This window comes from Diadema antillarum, unplaced genomic scaffold (assembly GCF_040938485.1).
Source record: "Diadema antillarum isolate AM-2024a unplaced genomic scaffold, OU_Dant_1.0 seq00000998_RagTag, whole genome shotgun sequence".
NCBI lineage: Eukaryota > Metazoa > Echinodermata > Echinoidea > Diadematoida > Diadematidae > Diadema > Diadema antillarum.
This window is the reverse complement of record NW_027271836.1, coordinates 968,919-991,412: the sequence shown is the minus strand read 5'-3', so window position 1 is coordinate 991,412 and position 22,494 is coordinate 968,919. Positions and strand designations below refer to the sequence as shown.

The 22,494-nt window shown below is 40.3% G+C and overlaps 1 protein-coding gene and 1 pseudogene across 1 annotated transcript; one reads left to right on the top strand and one right to left on the bottom strand.

The window, feature by feature from the left end:
* Positions 1 to 331: 331 nt before the first annotated feature.
* On the bottom strand, positions 332 to 2,619 carry LOC139742365 (uncharacterized; annotated as a pseudogene).
* A 10,977-nt stretch (positions 2,620 to 13,596) lies between these two features.
* LOC139742364 (uncharacterized) lies at positions 13,597 to 15,609 on the top strand. Its single transcript, XM_071652942.1, has 3 exons — positions 13,597 to 13,690; positions 14,058 to 14,177; positions 14,408 to 15,609. The coding sequence occupies exons 1-3, from the start codon at positions 13,597 to 13,599 to the stop codon at positions 15,607 to 15,609; spliced, it is 1,416 nt and encodes a 471-aa protein (XP_071509043.1).
* Positions 15,610 to 22,494: the final 6,885 nt, after the last annotated feature.

The following is a 22,494-nucleotide window of genomic DNA, read 5'->3' as shown; positions in this document are numbered from 1 at the left end:
CACTCCATCATACCCTTTGAAGTTATGAGCAATGACCGTGCTGCCAGCATTTTCTGCATTCCCAAAGAGCCAATCACAAAACTGGGTACCAGTGTCTTTACCTTTAAACACCTTTTGTTTGGTGACGCACGTTTTGCATTCATCATACACCGAACCATCGCAACATTTCGAACAAGCTTTCTGTGCGATGCAATAATTTGGTACGTGCACCCCTGATTCTTGTGTACATTCGAAATCGAAGAAAATAAATTTCATCGGACCTTTCTCTTTCTTTTTCTTTTTCTTGTTCTTGTTCTTTTTTCTCTTGGTTTTGGGTTGAGCCTCGTCTTCTTCAACCATTTCCGATTCGCTTGGATCGGAACATTCTTCCGCACCACTTGTATGCGGCTCTTCCACACCTAGATATTCATGCATAGACACAGGCTCTGGTTCCACTTTTTGCATAAAGCACCGATGCCCCGGTGGAACAAATTTTCTGCATACTTTGCAAAGTGTCCGTCCACATACATGTTCAACTTTGTTTCTTTTCAAGATGCTTACACTACATAAGACATTGCACGTTTCACATTGAAAATACTTGTTATACTTCCTGTTCTTTTTGTGATTTTTGAAGCACTGCTCATTTTTGAAGTTTCGATTGCAATCGTAACAATGTTGATACTGATCGGTCTTAGCAGGGGAAGGACACGAAGTAGAACGACAGAGTTTGCAAGCGTTCTCGCACTTATGGTCGAATTTGACGTCGTAACCCTTGAGACATTTCTCGCAAAAGTATGATCTACGATAAAACGCGCTGAGTGATGTCACCAGATCATAGTGGTCATCGTGGTGATACAGATAAATCGCATGCTGCCTGTCATCAGGTCCCGCGTAGATTATTGTGTTTAAATTCTCTTTCGATATCAATATGACTCGGTAATTCCGCATCCGAGCCGTATTTTCAAATTGCTTTATTTCATCAATACCACACTTGACATAAGGCACGCTTGCCTCTCTGTGCAAACTCTTCGCATACTCCCCCTGCTTGCCGTAACTCTGATTGAATTCCAGTTTTCATCATTTTCTATCCTGGCAATGCCTGTCACAATGGCCCGTGCGCAACACATGTTGTCGGCACCCCTGTCTTTTATCCTTATGATGCTTCTCATTTTAAGGAGTTTTTCATTGATACGAAGAAACCTCTTAGAATTTTTGCCTCCTTCTGGCATTTGCATATGGATAATGTTAAATGAAACATTTTCATCCAGGGTAACCTCTTCATGCGATTGTAAAACCGATTGTAGTCTGGCAGAGAAAGCATCATTATCCAATTGGTCCCGCCTTACAAACGGCATGCTGACTGGCTTGTCCAATCGAGGTGCATTGAACACAACCCTAATGAAATCCCTATCGTTTGCACCTGCGACCATATCGTTTACAATTTCATCAAACATACCACTCACTCTAGGCATCATATCAATAATCGGACCATTTTGTGCAACAGGTTCAAAAGAGACTGAGTAATCCGTACAATTCGCATTGTATTTCTTATTATGTCTATGGCTTACTCTACTCACATTGTACAGAGGTAGAGGTTCGTCAACTCTTGGCAATGTTTCAGACGCCGAACGCTTGTGGGCAGCAGCTGACAAATGTCCACCATTCTCTGTCTTCTTTTTCCTCTTCCCAACTGGCTGCGTGGGTGGTAATCCACTGGTAGAGGGTTCCCCTTGGGTGTAATCCTCCGTTACGTTCTGGGCTGGGGGTTGTGCCGCTGGCTGTCCAAACCCGACAGAGGTAGAGGCTCTTGGTACGAACGATCCTTCATCATCACGATCTGTTTTCATAAGGAAATTCACAATAAAACGAATATTCACACAGATGCCCATATATTTGCAAATTATATAATTTGGAGCATACAAATTTTCATATTGTATCACCGCTATGTCGTTATATCACGTGAGTGTTGAAAGAGTATGTCTGCATAATGTTCGCTGCAAATAATCATCGTAGCACACACACACACACACACAATAATAAGTTTGTATCTTTAACATACCTGCTTGTTGGGGAGTGATGGGTGTCTCTTCCACTACTTGAGCTAGAAAATGCGTTGTCCGAGCGAAGATCAAAGCATGGTGTTCTGGCTCCAGATCCTCGTACAACTCCTCTCGCAAGGCTGAAACATCAGCCAAACATGAGCATTCATGTAGACGTTGTACAATTTCGGCCGTCGTGACCATGGTTGATGTTGAATAGATATAGCTAGGCTATCGGCGATCGAAGTTAGAGGGCATCTTCTCACGAGTTTGAAAGGTCAACTGAAGTGTCGAGGTTAAATATGCTCTTTGCCCCCAAAGGACCCACTCTCTTGACCACTCAAGATACACACCCACTAAAAATATTCAACCAATCACAGACAGCAAAAATTCACAAGCACTGTCACATGACACTTCATCATCATCCAATCGCGGGTAATGTACAACATGCAAATGAGGGTAGGTCCAGCACTTGCAGTTGTCACTGGTCATTCTTTGTTTTCTTACCTGACCAGTGCACTACACTCTTTGTGTCCTCTACCTCTTTTGTCGTCCAATTACCCACTCGCATCCTCACTACATGCATCTCACCCCCTTCCATTGTCTACCAATTTCCCCCTGCTTCCTCACTGCTTGTGTCTCACCCCAACACACAAAAAGACGTACCTTTACCTTATGAATGGACTTGACCATGCCCCTTCCCCTCCATTGTCTACCGATTTCCCCCTGCTTCCTCACTGCCTGTGTCTCATCCCAACACACAAAAAGGTGTACCTTTACCGTATGAATGGACCTGACCATGTCCCTTCCCTTCCATTGTCTACCAATTTCCTCCTGAGCCATACCCTGTTGTTTGTGTCAGGCCGCACCATCCTGTCTTGAATTTTCAGAGTCCACCATTTTGATCAAACAGGAAATACCGTGATAACAACTGTTTCCCTCTACATCATCATTGTGCTTCATCATCCCAAGACATAGGTTGTATATACTGCTATAGTACATGTATTTCGCAGTCTTACACTATAGAGGGGTAGTCACTCGCTGTTGATATCTTCATCGTGTGCACACCTCATTCCTTACGTAGCCTCTGAGTGATGTACACTTCCATTCTGCTCATGTGTGTTTATACCACCCTGAATGATGTACACCTCAATTCTGCTCATGTGTGTTTATACCACCCTGTATGATGTACACTTTAATTCTGCTCATGTGTGGAATATGCATTGGAACTGCAAGCTTGTGCCTGGATACACTTTTGATCGCTGTGCATTACCATTCATCGCGGCTGGACACATCGTGTAAGTTAACATTGACCATTATACAGCATTCTTCATCTTGAAAGCAAAACTGCAGTACACAATATTAGTGCAGCAATATATCACCAACAGAGTATGCCGATGCATATTCATGATTTCATTTCGTAAACAATACGCTTCCCCCTCCGGAAACGAGTTTGAGTCATATCGTCATAAACAGGAAGGTGACTAATTACAAACGGAAGTCACTTTCACTCATCGCCGGAACTCCCAATTAGCGCTAATTAGTAGGTGTTAATTAATTCTCCCTGTCTATACAGACTACTATAACTACTAGTAACAGTCAGTGACCAGAGCATCTCAGCCAATCAAGACCAAGGATTTTGCTGAAATTGGTCAGCGCCGACAGTTGTCGGCGCTGACAGGCGTTGATGAAACACCCCCTGATCTGTTCAGGCAATAGTAACCGCACAGACGGTGTGTTAAATCGGTCATTATCTTGTTTACCTTGACCATCATTCTTTCCACGTGTAAATTCTGTGCCACTGGCAATTCCAACCCAGTGATATTTTGCCACTTTCGCGGTCTATCGATTCTATAGCCTTGTCCTTTTGTGTAAGATTGCCATAAAAACAAATCAAGTTATACATGACAATAGACTGGAGAAAGGAATTGTAGAAAAGAACCATCAGTGTTCTATCCAGCCTTAGTTTGCTCAATAATTATTGCCTGATGATTGAGGATGTATTTCGGACGGCAGTTGGTGACTGCATGCAGCTGTGGAAAAATTATGGTATACGCCTAATTTCATTACTTTATAATGTGATTTTTTCAGTGCGTTAGGGAGTTACCAATGATGAATCTTTATTTGCTGTAACCTATATAGATATTGAATGAAAAATGAATATCTCAGCCAGAATTTAAAAAAAAAAATAAATAACGCTTAAGAGTATAATGATGGAGATTTTTTTTTTTTTTTTTTTTTTTTTTTTTTTTTACAGAACTTCAGGAATTTCAAATTTTAGAGCCGGTGTATATATAAATGTATTCTGAGCTAAAGGTTCTCAAAAGGGTTAGATGAAACTCAGACCGCCTAGGTGTATAGGATGATCATGAAACCATTGATTTCGTGGAAACATTGAATTAAAACTATTGGGGAGAACATTTGTGTTGTAGATGAACATGAATTGACCCAGTTGAAAACGAAACAAATCTTTAATTTTTTTAAATCTTGTATTTTTGATGAATAATGAATCCGAGTGGCGAAACCCCACAGATAATACGAAGTAGGGCCTACTTTTTTGCAATAACAATAATTCATCTCATAAAATTTGATGGGCGCTGCCCCATGCTAAAATGTCGTATTTGAGATAAGGTAATTTTATCAAAGAAAATACAATGTTAACAAAGAAGACGTTGGAATACGATACCAATATTACGCGTAATCATTTTACTTATTTTAATAACATGAGGCCTCCACGAAAGTTTTTCATCTACTCTGATACCAAGAAATTTTACATAGGATACACGATCTAATCGAGTATCATCAAAATAATTTCTGTGCTTAATATTCATACTGATTTACTAAAAAGTGTATACTTAATTTTCTGGTTTTATGAAGATCTTATCCACTGAGTTACTTTTTTTCAAATCAGAGTTGACGGTGTCTACGAGAGTAACTGGGTTTTATTGAGAAAAAAACATTTAAATCGTCATCAAAATGCATAAATGAGAATATGTCAGATGATTTGCAGAAGTCATTGATATAAACTATAAAAAGCAAAGGACCTAATTTATATTACCCTGAGGGACGCCACATTTAATGAATTGTAACTTGAGTTATTCTCGTTCAGAGAATATTGTTTTTCCGTTCTCCTGAACCACTCCAAGGCCTTCTGCCGTATGCCATAATGAGACAATAATTTATGGATTAGAATTTCTTTATTTTAAGCTGTTGATTTAAAGTTATTATAACTCGAGATAAAAAACATTTTCCTTTGTTTACTTTTCTCCTTATTTTTCTCCTTCGCACTCTCAATCTCTTCTTTATTTTGTATTCTTAATTCTATGGGTTTTTTTCTCTCTCTTTGTTAGCCTACCGCTTTTACCCTTTTTACTTTTTATTTACAAAGATTACATTTTGGGATACATTAAGCCATATTTCTGTCTGTTTCCTGTCAATTCATGTTACATGTAGCTTACTATAGCTGTTTTTCATTTTCTTATCTCTTTCAATTTCTGTCTACCCCATCGCCACTATTGGCTTCACACCTTTTACATGTGCATGAATATGTATTTCCATTAAAAATGTATGTACATATATAAATGAAACTTAATGCTTACGAAGAGAAAATGTAACTTTTTTGTGTGGAACACCAGATTTCGGACATAGGTGCACTGTTTGGATATTCAAGTGAGGGTATCACTAGAAGTCGGAAAATTTACGTGAGTTTGTGATACCCCATATTTTGCATGCACTCTAATTTCTTTCAAGGGGAGGGCTAGTAATTGATCAATGTGAATCAGTGGGAATGCTCGGGGATGATTGTTCCATTTCTAGTGGGATTCATTAAAGAGTACCTTAATATATCTATTGTTGTATGAAAATTACTTGCTTCAGAACGGTCTCATATTCAAGTAATGTGTTGTTTAATTCCCCGTCATCGTACAGGCATGCTTACCCGGAAACATTAAACTGCACATTACTTGAATATGAGACCATTATGAAGCAAATAATTTTCACAGAACAAAAAATGTACTCTTAAATGAATCCCCCAAGGATTGGAACAATCATCTCCCAGCATTCCCACTGATTCCCAATGATCAGTTACTAGCCATCCCCTCTTAACAGAAGATATTTTTTTGGGCCGCAGTCCCTATGTCATGAAACGGGAAGACATTCAAGATTGAACGGATGGTACAGTATTCACTATATAAGATGGTGTTCAGAACAAACAAATAATGAGAAACCTGCAATACTAAACAGCATTCAATTCTTTTAGAATTCAGAATTCATTTTACACAAATTAGCTTCAAATTGCTGAAATATATTTAGCTACAGTGCGTATAAAAAAGCAACAAAATTTGATTTCGAATGTGTGAAGATGGTGTTTACTTTACTCCAAAGTAAGTAGCAACATCATAAAGCCATATATCTCCTCTTTCCAATGACATCCAATTTTTCCATTTCCAACGGTGTGGGGAAATGCAATTCACTCATTATTAGATTCCCTTCTCCGTATTCAAAAGAGTGCAATAAGAATCATAAACCACGCCGGATATTTTGCTCATACCAACTGTTTTTTTTCATCAAAACAGAATTTTGAAAATTCCAGACCTATTTTATTACAATCTCGGAATTTTCGTAACTAGCAACTAATGAATTATCATCTGTTTTTATCCACATGTTGAAAAGGAATCGCTTTTCCCACTGTTATCCCACTTGCCAGAGTGACGCCTATCACCTTCCCCGTACTCACACTATTTTTTGCAAAGAAAGCAACTATATTTACTTGACCCAGATATTGGAATGACCTCCCTCAAGTTATTACTTCTTCTTTGTCTTTATTCACCTTCAAACGCAAATTAAAACAGTTATTGACTTAGTGCATACACACTTCCAAGTGTTTAGCAACTTTTTTTTTTTATACTCCCAGTCTTTTGTCCTTGTCCGCAGCTTCAAGTTATTAAACTTATTTAATGGTACCGATACATTTTTTTAATACAGCATTCCTTTTCAAACACCGCGAGATCCGTATACAGTCTGGTTTTTGCGATATCTATGTGGTTCATTACTTTATTCTTTATAGATTTTCGTTCTGATATAATTTTAGTTGGTCAAGACAAACATATCCGTTCTCCGTATAATTATATGCCTATGAATTTGGGAACCTACAGTTTTACAAGCGTTAAAGCTTTTTATGTAGGCCCCATCGTATTTCTAATACTTATTTGTGACATCTTCAGTAATGATATGACCATGTACATTTGTGTCAAGAATTTTTTTTCTTCTTCTTCAATCAAAAGGCATGATTCTTGTTTTATTGTCAATAATTTTGTAATCTCATCATTGAGAAAATGGAAATATGAAATTTGAACTGAACATCTTATTTATTCTTACACGGTCATGGATGGCTGAGTAATCATTCTTTTTGGACAATGGGTCAAATTGGACTTGGGACCAAGTTTCAGTTAGTGAGACCAGCATAAATCCTTTTCAACATAAATCCTTTTCAATTCACCTTTTTTTTTTAATTTTTTGAATGTTCAGACTGGTGAGACATACCTAGGACCCTTCTTCTTTGAAAACAACCGCAACGAAAATGGATGCTTTCAAATTTTAAATGAACATGTGATTCCTGAATTAATGGAAAATTTTCCTGTGCAACAAAGGGCTGTGTTCAGACGCCTATGGTGGGCACAGGATGGCGCACCAGTCCATCGACTAGTTGCACTAAGAAACAGATTGGCTGAGGTATTTGGAAATCGGGTGATTGCCTTGTATCATGATGTGGATTGGCCACCAGAATCTCTGGATCTTACTTCTTGCGATTTTTTTTTTCTTTGGGGTTATCTCAAGAGCAAAGTGGTCATTATCCCTCAACCTGACATTGCAACTCTGAGACAAAGAATCACTGATGACTTTGAAGCTCTACGCCATCAAGCCAAAATGATTCGCAGAGCTGTGTGTGAGATGTAGAAAAGAGCTAATCTCTGTGTGGGAAGGAATGGTGGCCATGTTGAGGGGCATGGGATGTAATGTTAAAAAGAGATATCCGGAAAAAAAAAAAACCAATGGTAAGTTGTGATTATCAATTTCATTATTCCATTTGTTAAGTTAATTTCTGATAAGGTGCATTGATTCTTGCAGTGTCTAAACTTGGTCCCAAGTCCAATTTACCCATTGTCTAAAAAGAATGATTACTTAGCCATCCATGACCGTGTATGCATAAATATCATTTTGAAGAGGAGTATTATATGGTTTTAAGATGTTGCTACTCACTTTGGTGTAAAGTTAACACAATCTTCACAAATTTGAAATCAAATCTTGTGTGTTTTTTTATACGCACTGTATAAACAAAGAGACCCTATGGACCCTTCTTATCTGCCCACTACACATGTATTTTTTTTTCAGTCCAAACCGATTTCGTATAATGTACTTTCAATTTCTCTTAGAATCGTATGCTCTCTATTTCAAATGTGCTTTCTAATTATTGCAAAACGTTAAATTTTCAATCGCCCATCTCAACCAAAACTATACTGTATCTCCTTAGAATACCTTGCCTGTTTGAAGTAATCTCTGTGTATAGATTGACCGCCTCCCCAAAAGAGAAACACACACACACATTCATATGCACATACACACGGACAAAAGATATAATAAAGACAACTGAACACACAAAAACAAAATTCATCCCGTCATTTTTTAGTTGTTACAACTGAAAAAAATAATGAACCAAACGAACATGCATGTATGACGTTGGCGATTATATTGGCCGTTATATCGCACTAAAATGATTAGACTCTGTGCCGTGAAAATAGACATTAAAATGAAGGTGGACTATTTGAGCTCATAGTATGTTTGATATGAAGCTCCTTGTATTACAGTAGTTAACATGAAGCATGCCGAACATCCCGATTACAGTAACTCATTCGGTTGTTCTGTTCAAAATGATTCAAATCAGAGAGAGGTTGGCATGACCAACGTCACATCGTGCAGAACTCTACAGAGCAGAGGTCTGTGACTGTACCATGGCCACCATGACGACGAAAGAGATAAGGGAGGGGGAAAAAAGGAATCGCTTTGTAGTCCGGGTTTCAAATTGGCAACTTTGTTCGGTTGGCTGGTCAGAGAGATTTGGAGAAGTTCATTGGCTGTAGAGGGAGACTGGAAGAGTACATTTTACTGAAGGGGTGTTTCTCCATTACCACTTTGTATACATTGTACGGTAGAGACCCGGATCGAATCGGCGGTGGGGGGATCTTATCGGCGGTGAGGCAAAAATCCCGCCGATTGGATCTGGGGGATCTGATATACTGGCTAAAGTCCGCCGATAAGTTCCGGCGGAACTTATCGACTGGCCGGAACGGATCGCCTGTGACACCGGCATCGGCCACTACCCGATCTGTTTCTACTGAGGAAAAATTCGAAGTGTCACCACGCATCGGCCGGTATCACCACACATCGGCTGGCATCACCTCGAATTTTCGTCGCTCAGTAGAAACACGCTCTATTACAAGCCCAACTGGACCGGCGCAGCCTTGGGAGGGGGGGGGGGGGGGGGGGGGGGGGGGGGGGGGGAGAGAAGCTTGGTGCCCCCCCCCCCCGCCCCCCCCCCCCCTCCCAACACACACACACACACACAGTGGCGTACCGTGGGTCAAGACATAAGGGGGCACCTCGTGGAAAAAGTAATTTTCAGGGTGTGTATGCTTATGCGTGCTTGCGTGTGATGTGTCACAAAATGTACACACTAGTAGTTATGTACATATGTATGATGTACTGTATGCATGGCTGTTTTAATGTGTATGTACACAGTTGGACCAGATTAATGGAGAACGTACATTCTATGTGGTATACATATAGTACATACAGGCTGACCAGATCAGTGGAGAAATTTCTAGGTGGTATACAATGTAACTACACAGTACATGCATGTAAGAGGAAATACATTATAACTCACTCAATCTAGAATGATTTCACCCTTTCCAGAATTTTCTGGGAAGTGCTTACAATATATGTGGCTGAGTGAGGCACAGTCCCTGCAGCCCAATGTGATTGGTAGTTATTCTTGGCAATGATGTTTTGTACATAGATAGGCAGTGAATCATCCAGGATTCCTGGAACTTGGACTAGCTAGAATGTGTGGCCCCAGGTTGGAGAGAGTTACAGAATGTGCTAGAAGGGGTGAATAGATAGTATATAAGCTAGAGAAATTCTGCAGTAGGCAGAGTATCCAACACCTCTGCTCTGAGAGTTACGTCACTTCTGGCTCTGAAGCGACTTGTTATAGTCAGTCCTGTGTTACCTGCTGACCTGTTATGTTTGTGGAGATAGGCCTGGGAGACATTTTGCCTGCAGATAATTGATTTGCCTACATTGGAGATAGACTCCATATTTTAATGTCAACGGACATTGTTACGGCAAAGCTGTGACGGGCTGGATTCCTAGCTGGACAATATAAAGTGAATCATCATTCAACGCATCGACTGGACGTGGTCGTTGGATTCTGCACATTTCGCTGTGAACATTATACCGTGGATCTATTGTGGACATATACCCTGGATTTTATAACGCGGACTATTGTAACCTGTGCCTCTGGATTTACGTCGGAAGTATCATTCATCGGTGCATCACGGTTTATTCATTTGTGCATCGAGCATCGTATTTGGACATTTCCAGGGATATTGCGTGTATTCAAATGCAGCTGTCATTTTGTATGACGCACCTCTTGACCCCCGGGAAAGGTGCGTCATGGTCGCGTCAAGTACCACCAATTTGATGACGCGTGGTACCGTCACGGGAGCAAAATGTCCGTCACAATACTGACCCATTATGTGCGTCATAGTCGGTCATTTAACCAGAGTGTGTCAACAGGTTCGTTAATAGGACCGTCATGTAATTTTGCGAGGCTTCTTGCATGGTATCCCTCCGTAACAGAATAAAACAAACTCGCGATCGCGAGCCGGCCGAATTCACCGGCTCCTGAAAACGCGAAAATGACACAATTTTCATTCAGTTTTATTATAACATACTGATACTCACTTCAATCTCGTATGTCTTCTTTTTCTATCTGATGTCAGACTAAAGGTCTTTTCAGAAAGTTTGAGCACAAATTTGCTCCAAAACCACACTACCAAACACGATTTGTGATTAAAATCATCACATACAGCCCACGGCATCGCGAAGCTCGCTATCCTTCAATCGCATTACATGTAGTGTAGCATCGACCGTCGACCGTGGAATCTGCAGCAAAGCCACGTGCGTGATGTGACCATGTGGTACACGTATACAGTACAGGCGTACGTACGTACAGAAGACGAGGCATGACAGAGGCCAGGCCGCAAAACACATACAAACGATTATGGAACTACTGAGAGTCTATTAAAACCTATATTAACTTAAAATAGTAAATTCTATTTAAACACTAGCCATATAAACCATGTCCCTAACTTGGGGTTTAATAAGGTTCGTGTTTAAGTAGGCAGGGGCTTCAATCAAGCTATTTTCGAATCGGGGAAGGGGAGGCGGGAGGGTTAATACGGAAAAAATTACTGTGGCCAGGCCGTAGTTTCGCGAAACTAGATAGTTCATGGAGCTGTGTAGCTCCATGGATAGTTCGAGGACATGCCATAGCAACGTGTATATCAAAACACGCGTTTCTATGGGATGTCCCACTGATCTCCCCTCTCAGTGGGATGTCCATGAACTAGGGAACGGTTTTGAGAAATTCGAAGTCATTCGAAGTTGAAGTGTTTTTTTCCTACGCATTTTTATTTATTTTTTGTCCATATCTCAAAAATTCGATTTCTTAATTTTTTCAACTCGTATTTGGGAGTCTTGTAATATATTAAAAATGATGATAGAAATTTCTGAATATAATCAGAAAGTACGCCTATAGGCGCCTACTGTTTGGATAAACGGTAAACATGCAGTCTACGTTCGATACGAAGAAATCATTACGTCTTTCACGAGGAAAAACATACAAAACAAACAAAAAACACCTACGAACGAATGTTGATAGCCAAAACTTTGATAAGTAATAAGCAGTTATGATGAGCGTGAACTGAAAGTAATTGTCATGATTTTGCTGTCTAACCAGGTGATGACTGCATCTCATTGAACCTACTCGCAGTGAATTTCTCTGGGCATACGAGACCTTTGAAGTATTTCTGTGATTGCATTTTTAATTGACTGATTAATCGATTTTTTTTTTAATTGTTCAGGGAACATAAGATATTCGATCAAGTACACTTTATTCGACTGTTTGATGTTTCCTACTATGCGCCAAAAGAAAGGCTATAGAATCACGATATCTTTGCAATGATTCCTTTAATTCAACTATTACTGAGCTGGTTCTTCGATCGATATTTCCAGGATTTTACAATCTGTTTATTCCAGTGCGCGCATTCTTTCGTCTGGCACGCACCTGGGTCTGGCACCTGCTTTTGTGGAAATTTCCACAAGGGGAGAGGGGTGGGGTGTCAAGTTTCTTCGAGCCGAAGAGACTGCATGTAAAACAATCTCTTCGCTCTAATTTATTGTCATTCGTGCTTTCTCCTTATTCTTTGCTGATATTGAACATTTAGATTTAACTTAACGAAGGTTGGTAGCACGTGGTTCTATTTTGTTGTGAGGTGTATGTAATTTCTTTTTTTATCATTCTTGGGAAGGAAAAGAAGAGTAAGGGGGAAAGAAGAAATTAAGAGGGAAAGTGAAATGAAACGAACGGCACGTACGCTCAGCATTCAGAGTAAGCCGTCTTTTTACACCAGCATAGTTATCATCATCACCATCAGACATCACTCACACCATTTTAGCTTTTTCCTATCAACATTAAGAAACACGCATAGTCCCTCGAGGTAAACACCTAGGAAAATAAATAACAAATACAAAGTATCAACACCTCCCAACAACACAAATATTTAGAAAAGACAACACACAGCACACTAAAGCGGCTGGTATCAAACTTCGTCGCTTCGATTCGAAAAAGTATTGCAGCAAAGCGGAGAAATCGCCGTTACGAAAATAGCAGTGCGAGACACTTGAAAAAAAAATACGTCAAATACTTCAAAGTATAAAGGGAACGGATAAAGTGATATAAAATGGAAGAAATCGTACCAAACGAGGTGTGAGGAACGACAGTGGAGAACGGTAAGTTCAGTAGTAGGCTTAGGCCCTAAGCCATATTAAAACTACTTACACGCAGCCGCTGTCGCTTGTGCTTTGCACAGCGGTCTGGTCAGGCTAGCTTAGGCCCTAGAAAAGTTTACAGCACCGAAAGCTACGCAAAAATAAATACACATTGGAAACTCGGTATTGCGACGAGATCCTTAGGATCAAGTCAATAAACGATACAAAACAAGGGAAATCAATTCATTTTGACCGGAAAATAGTTTGTTATAAGTATTCTGTTATATGAGATCTCGTTTGATAGGCCTAGAAATACATCGAGTTTCCACGATACTCGGGGAAAGAAAGTTCGAACAAGACAATGGAGGGGAAGGGACATGGTCAAGTCCATTCATAAGGTAAAGGTACATCTTTTTGTGTGTTGGGGTGAGACACATGCAGTGAGGAAGCAGGGGGAAATTGGTAGACAATGGAAGGGGGTGAGATGCATGTAGTGAGGATGCGAGTGGGTAATTGGACGACAAAAGAGGTAGAGGACACAAAGAGTGTAGTGCACTGGTCAGGTAAGAAAACAAAGAATGACCAGTGACAACTGCAAGTGCTGGACCTACCCTCATTTGCATGTTGTACATTACCCGCGATTGGATGATGATGAAGTGTCATGTGACAGTGCTTGTGAATTTTTGCTGTCTGTGATTGGTTGAATATTTTTAGTGGGTGTGTATCTTGAGTGGTCAAGAGAGTGGGTCCTTTGGGGGCAAAGAGCATATTTAACCTCGACACTTCAGTTGACCTTTCAAACTCGTGAGAAGATGCCCTCTAACTTTGATCGCCGATAGCCTAGCTATATCTATTCAACATCAACCATGGTCACGACGGCCGAAATTCTACAACGTCTACATGAATGCTCATGTTTGGCTGATGTTTCAGCCTTGCGAGAGGAGTTGTACGAGGATCTGGAGCCAGAACACCATGCTTTGATCTTCGCTCGGACAACGCATTTTCTAGCTCAAGTAGTGGAAGAGACACCCATCACTCCCCAACAAGCAGGTATGTTAAAGATACAAACTTATTATTGTGTGTGTGTGTGTGTGTGCGTGTGTGTGCTACGATGATTATTTGCAGCGAACATTATGCAGACATACTCTTTCAACACTCATGTGATAACGATATAGCGGTGATACAATATGAAAATTTGTATGCTCCAAATTATATAATTTGCAAATATATGGGCATCTGTGTGAATATTCGTTTTATTGTGAATTTCCTTATGAAAACAGATCGTGATGATGAAGGATCGTCCGTACCAAGAGCCTCTACCTCTGTCGGGTTTGGACAGCCAGCGGCACATCCCCCAGCCCAGAACGTAACGGAGGATTACACCCAAGGGGAACCCTCTACCAGTGGACTACCACCCACGCAGCCAGTTGGGAAGAGGAAAAAGAAGACAGAGAATGGTGGACATTTGTCAGCTGCTGCCCACAAGCGTTCGGCATCTGAAACATTGCCAAGGGTTGACGAACCTCTACCTCTGTACAATGTGAGTAGAGTAAGCCATAGACATAATAAGAAATACAATGCGAATTGTACGGATTACTCAGTCTCTTTTGAACCTGTTGCACAAAATGGTCCGATTATTGATATGATGCCTAGAGTGAGTGGTATGTTTGATGAAATTGTAAACGATATGGTCGCAGGTGCAAACGATAGGGATTTCATTAGGGTTGTGTTCAATGCACCTCGATTGGACAAGCCAGTCAGTATGCCGTTTGTAAGGCGGGACCAATTGGATAATGATGCTTTCTCTGCCAGACTACAATCGGTTTTACAATCGCATGAAGAGGTTACCCTGGATGAAAATGTTTCATTTAACATTATCCATATGCAAATGCCAGAAGGAGGCAAAAATTCTAAGAGGTTTCTTCGTGTCAATGAAAAACTCCTTAAAATGAGAAGCATCATAAGGATAAAAGACAGGGGTGCCGACAACATGTGTTGCGCACGAGCCATTGTGACAGGCATTGCCAGGATAGAAAATGATGAAAACTGGAATTCAATCAGACAGAGTTACGGCAAGCAGGGGGAGTATGCGAAGAGTTTGCACAGAGAGGCAAGCGTGCCTTATGTCAAGTGTGGTATTGATGAAATAAAGCAATTTGAAAATACGGCTCGGATGCGGAATTACCGAGTCATATTGATATCGAAAGAGAATTTAAACACAATAATCTACGCGGGACCTGATGACAGGCAGCATGCGATTTATCTGTATCACCACGATGACCACTATGATCTGGTGACATCACTCAGCGCGTTTTATCGTAGATCATACTTTTGCGAGAAATGTCTCAAGGGTTACGACGTCAAATTCGACCATAAGTGCGAGAACGCTTGCAAACTCTGTCGTTCTACTTCGTGTCCTTCCCCTGCTAAGACCGATCAGTATCAACATTGTTACGATTGCAATCGAAACTTCAAAAAATGAGCAGTGCTTCAAAAATCACAAAAAGAACAGGACGTGTAACAAGTATTTTCAATGTGAAACGTGCAATGTCTTATGTAGTGTAAGCATCTTGAAAAGAAACAAAGTTGAACATGTATGTGGACGGACACTTTGCAAAGTATGCAGAAAATTTGTTCCACCGGGGCATCGGTGCTTTATGCAAAAAGTGGAACCAGAGCCTGTGTCTATGCATGAATATCTAGGTGTGGAAGAGCCGCATACAAGTGGTGCGGAAGAGTGTTCCGATCCAAGCGAATCGGAAATGGTTGAAGAAGACGAGGCTCAACCCAAAACCAAGAGAAAAAAGAACAAGAACAAGAAAAAGAAAAAGAAAGAGAAAGGTCCGATGAAATTTATTTTCTTCGATTTCGAATGTACACAAGAATCAGGGGTGCACGTACCAAATTATTGCATCGCACAGAAAGCTTGTTCGAAATGTTGCGATGGTTCGGTGTATGATGAATGCAAAACGTGCGTCACCAAACAAAAGGTGTTTAAAGGTAAAGACACTGGTACCCAGTTTTGTGATTGGCTCTTTGGGAATGCAGAAAATGCTGGCAGCACGGTCATTGCTCATAACTTCAAAGGGTATGATGGAGTGTTTATCCAGCAGTACTTGTATGATAATTGTATCATTCCCAATCTGATCATGTCGGGGGGTAAAATTATGAGCATGACCGTGAAGTTTAACGAAATACGTTTCATCGACTCGCTCAATTTTTTGCCCATGCCTCTGGCCTCTTTGCCACCTACATTTGGGGTTGAGGAATTGAAGAAAGGCTTCTTCCCCCATTTCTTCAACACCGAAGCTAATGCTCGGTATCGAGGCCCATTCCCCGATACCAAGTATTACAACCCCGGTGGCATGTCGCCAAAGGTTAGGGAAGAGTTTGTCAATTGGCACGCTGCGGAAGTAGCCTCTGGGAGAGAATTTGTCATGGAAAAGGAATTACATGACTATTGTCTAAGCGATGTTGACATTTTGAGGAGGTGCTGTTTGAAGTTTCGAACACTGTTCAAAGAAATTACAGTCAATAAGGCAATGGGGGAGGGGGATACGGGTATTGACCCTTTCGAAAATTGTATCACCATCGCCTCCGCGTGCAATCTTGTGTTTCGGCGTAACTTCCTAGAACCATACACCATCGCCGTGATTCCTCCCAGAGGCTACTGTCCGCAAGACGTACAATCAAACATTGCTGTAAGATGGTTGACCTATGTCAGTCAACAAGAACATGCATATATCCAACATGCTCGTAATGAGGGTGAGGTTATCATCGGACCCTATAAGATCGATGGATTTTGTAGAGAAAATGAAACCATCTATGAATTTCACGGTTGTTTCTGGCACGGTTGTCCCAAATGCTACGATTACAACACACCGTGTGGGCGGTCTGGTAATCGGAAATGTATGGGGGACTTGTATCTAGAGACGTTAGAAAAGGAGAGGTATATCAAAGATATCCTGCCAGAGTTTAAGTATGTGACCATGTGGGAGTGTGAGTGGAAAGCGTTTGAATCCACATTGTCTGGTAATGATAAGAAGTGTTTGAAACCTTGTCCCGAACCTCTAAACCCACGCGAAGCTTTCTATGGGGGGCGTACTAACGCAAATTGCTTATATTACGAGTGTAAGGAAGGTGAGAAGATCCGGTACGTTGACTTCACATCATTGTACCCTAGCATTAATAAGTATGGATCTTATCCGGTGTGTCATCCGGAAGTCATCACATCAAATTTTGACGATATGTCTACCTACTACGGGTTGGTGAGATGCAAAGTGCTACCTCCCCGAAATTTGCTCCATCCAGTCCTACCCGTTAAAGTGAACGGTAAATTGATGTTTCCCTTGTGCTACAAATGCGCAGAAAATAGACAGCAAACCCTAAATTGTGCCCACAGTGCTCAGGAGCGAATGCTACGCAGTACGTGGGTCACTCTTGAACTTTTCAAGGCTATTGAGAAAGGGTACACGATCCTAGAAATTGAATCTGTTTGGCACTTTCCAGAGCAGTCTCAGTACGATCCATGCAATGGCGGTGAAGGACTTTTTACCGATTATATCAATACTTTCCTCAAGATTAAGCAAGAAGCTTCCGGATGGCCCCAGTGGTGTAAGACGGATGATGACAAAGTCCGTTATGTTAGGGAATATCGCAGTAATGAGGGAATCGAATTGGAACCTGAGAAAATTGTCAAAAACAAAGGGTTGAGGTCTCTCAGTAAACTCATGTTAAATTCATTTTGGGGTCGTTTTGGGATGAGGAATAATCTCCCCAGTGTTCAAGTCATTAATAGCCCGAAAGATCTGTATGCGATGTTAACGGCGGATGATATCGTGGTGACAGATTTGAATTTCATTACTGAAGAGGTAGCGGAGGTATCGTCTATCAAGAAGGATGAGTTTGAAGAGGTAAGCGTCAAATCTAATGTGGTCATAGCGGCCTTTACCACTGCCCAGGCCCGATTGAAACTGTACGATGTTCTAGATCGCCTAGGCGAGCGAGTGTTGTATTTTGACACTGATAGCGTTATTTACGTTGAGCGGGAGTGGAACCCCCATGATTGGCAGCCAGTGTTGGGTGATTATCTAGGCGAATTGACGGATGAGTTGGATGGAAGGTACATAACGACTTTCCTTTCAGGGGGACCCAAGAATTACGCTTACCAGTTAGATGATGGCAAGACTAGTTGTAAAGTGAAGGGAATTACGCTCAACTATGACAATGGGCAACGTATCAATTTCGATACCATGAAGAGAATGATTCACACAAGGGGGACAGTCGATGAACACAAAATCACCGTCACCGATAACTTCCAAATAACGAAAGATGTGAAGAGGAAAAGAATCGAAACGAAGGTAGCTCGAAAAGATTATAGGATCGTGTATGACAAACGGATTATCATGCCAGACTTTTTCACACTCCCATATGGTTATCTCACCCACGTTTCATGAATATTCTGTCGTTCCGATGAGATGGGCCTATAAATGCCGCTTTAACTTCATTTTGATTTCATTCTCTGTATTTTCTATCGTTTGAGCAACATGTCCCCTGTACGAGGTAATGCAGTCAATGTTTCTCCGTTGCAGCGTCAAGTTAAAACTGTCTGTAGTTTATTGTTAATTGTGATGACGCTTGGTCTCTTATCCATTATCACATATTTTGTGGAGAAACAGCATTTAGGGAACGCAGTGTCAAGTATCCTAGCCGACTATCCAGAGTCAGCGATTGCACCCTATTTCGAACGGTGGAATTACACCGAATCACATTACCAGAATGCCACTTACGTGTAAGGCTCGAAGTTTACTCGTAGGGTCAGTTCAGATTGAACCCATGTTACGCTTGTTTAGAAACGTTTTTGTTTCCGTTATTCGATTTGTTTACGTGCTTTATGTTGAAAGGAGAAATTACTTCATAGGGTCATCTCAGACGATGATGCTGTCATTTGTTGTGAGGAGGTTGTTGAGACGAGGTATAAACTTTTTGAGGTAAAGTTAAATATCATGTCTTTGAAATTTATTCACCCATTTACTTGTATTATTGCAGGTCCCACAGGTAGTGGGAAAACTGTGTTTGTGCGTAAACTTTTGAAATTCAATCAGGATATGATTGAAAAACCACCGCAGAAAATAATTTGGTGTTACGGGGTGTACCAAAATGCTTACACTGAAATGTTAAGTGAGATTCCGGGTATCGAATTCGTTGATGGATTTCCAAGTAATTTTGAGAGTCTTATCGATTCAAATGTTCGTAATCTACTGGTTGTTGATGATTTAATGGAAGAATGTACCAAAGATGCCAAAATGACTAGTTTATTTACTCGTGGCTCCCATCATCGAAATTTATCTATTTGTTTCATCGTTCAAAACCTCTTTCATCAGAATAGAGAAACACGTACCATCAGTTTAAACGCTCAGTATTTGGTGATGTATAAGAACCCCCGTGATAGATCTCAGATCATGCATTTGGGGCGTCAGCTTTATCCGGGTCAAGTAAAGTATGTGCAAGAGTCGTACAACGATGCGACGAAAGACCCTTACGGATATCTCTTGATTGATTTAAAATCGGGTACCCCCGAACAGTACAGACTAAGGACTAAGATTTTTCCAGATGAGTTTACCGTAGTATATGTTAAAAAACTATAATTCCTTTGTATTCGTAACACGGAATTCATTCTGTCACGATGGCTCAAAGCGTTAAGAACCATTTATCGGAACTCCGTGTGCTGGCCAAATGCCCACCTAAACTACGGAAAGCTTTTTTGCAACATGCCAAGAAAGAATTGATTACGTGTTTGTCAGAATGCTGCGCAAACACATTAAAAGGCAACGTACCTCTATCACCTGCTCAGAAGAAGGCCCTGTCTCGGCACAAGACACATATTAGAAAAGTAGCTGATAAGCGAAACAGTCATCGTAAGAGAAAAGATATTTTGATTCAGAAAGGAGGATTTCTTGGTTCATTGCTAGGTCCTATATTGTCGTTGTTTCTAAAGTAGAAACGTTTTCAGTACCAAAAGTATGGAGTACACTAAAAAGATGACTTTGGTGCCCGAGGAGCTTGCACGTGCTGTTCAAGCATCTACTATTAAAGAACAGCCGACTCGTCGTGCCTTGTCCAAGCTGGATAGTGAGATGAATAACATTTTAAACTCCGAAGGAATGTCGGACAAAGAAAAGATGATTCGTTATAACGAAGTATTGCAAAAGTTTTTGCATCTTCATAAAAACGAAAGCAAACCTCTGTCTATTCACCTTGGTATCGAAGATGTTATTGGTAAAAACACTGATAATAACCATGTCAAAGTCGATGTGAAAAGGGAGGTTGAACCTGAAATCAGAAATAAAGTCTTAAATTTGTTACCCGCTGCATTGAAGAAGCGGGGGAGTATGTTGATAGATCATTTGTTGTCTCATCCATCATCCACTTCTCGGCAGTGGAATAACGCTGGAGAATTGGTAGTCGATGGAAAAATTATCCATGGTTCAAATATAGTAGATTTGATATACGATGTATTGAAAGGGCGTAAATCGTCGCAACCGATAGGATGGCAACATTTTCTCCGTGTTTTAATTGATACTAATGTACCAGAATCTTTGCTTTCAAATGTTGAACGTCGTACTCTGTTGACAGAGATTAAGAGAAAGAAGTCTAGTGAAGCTTCAGCTTCTCCGCGTTCACCCAAAATATTACCGCTTACACCCGTTTTAACCACAACTGTAAAGCCCGGTACCGTACAAGTTACTAAGCGAAAGTATACTCAGGGAAAACAGTTGGCTCGTTCTAAAAAACCAACTTTAAAGTGGGACAGCTTTTAACAGTTGCGTACACTCCATGTAAAAGTTTCAACGTGTATTGTTTTCACGCAATATTTTTCACGATGTATATATGTATGTATGAAACTGTTTCGGGAAAAAAAGAAAATTGTGTACGCATACACATGTTTTTTTTTGTTTTTTTTTAACAGTAACCTCTATCCATTATTTGTACAATGTGTCTAGCTTACATATTGATGTATGGGATGTCTACAGGGACACCGCTTGCTTGCTGTACACTGTACAATAATTTGCTGATATTTTCATGTCAGCGTTCACAATTTCTTGTGTCATTTAACGGTTGTAGTTTGTGTTAACTTTCAATCGAATTGTATTATCAATACAGATCTTATTGTACGCACGTACTTCATGTATATTTGTGTTGAATCGGCTTAATCGATGGCGATATGATATGATGTTGTAGTAATCGAGTTTAAGATGAACACACATGCAAACAAGAAATAATACTGAAATCTGTATAAAGAATTCATTGTAACATATCAAAGTTTATTTTTTGTTCGGAAATCTTGTGCAATTGTACATAATAAAAGTCAATATTACAAACGGGAAAGAAAGAACATTTCATGCAGTCTTTGTTTAAAACGTACGTCTATCTTAATCTTAATCTAAGATTGCGAGTGCTAGAGAGAGATGAAGAGAAAAGAGAAAGTAGAGAGGAGAAGAGGTGCGAAAAGAGCGTGCAAATATAACCATCATCATCATTGATTCGACTAACGAGCAAACGAGAGAGAAGGAGAGAGAAAAAATGAGAGAGAGAATACAAGAGTTGAAATCTATACTTAAATGTACAATGGCAAATAACGAATTGACATACATAGAATCAAGACAAGACTCGAGACAATTTCCATAGAAAGGAATCATTATGGGTCAACGATAGTTTACGATAACGAGGCAAACAGTACCAATAAAAAGTAAGCATACGACTAATTTTGTGGAAAGTTTGAACAAATAAGATCTTTTACATCTGACACTATTTTGTACGTATCATAAACTCATATTAATTTCTCCCAATATCAACTCAGCATCATACATGGGGACATTGAGTTTGCTTCGAGAGTGAATGTAAGCGTGCACTTTGCGGTCATTTTGTGTGCGATTTGATGTGAACCTTGAAACTATACTCGGCATGCTGTTGCCTCTTACTCTGTGTAGCAAAAAATACAAACAATATTGGCCACACACTGCGGACCAGTGAGATTGTAACGATCGAGTATTAAAACTCCAATAGCAAGCATGGCTGTCTAAAAAATCTTTGAAATACAAAGAACACATCGAAGGGTGTCTACCGAAAGAATCAAAGAAATCAGCGTGACCATATTTGTCAAAATACATGGCGATCCAATGCCTACCGGGCTCATCATGATGGTCTACGTTGGCGATAAAAGCCGATGGAAATCTATTAACTGAATCTGGTAATCGATTGGCCGGAAAAATTCCAATAAATATGTCTTTTAGTATACTATCTGTTTCAATCACGCTTTGAATGTGTAAAGCATTCATGCTTAACTCAGTTAGTTCATTTCAGAAAA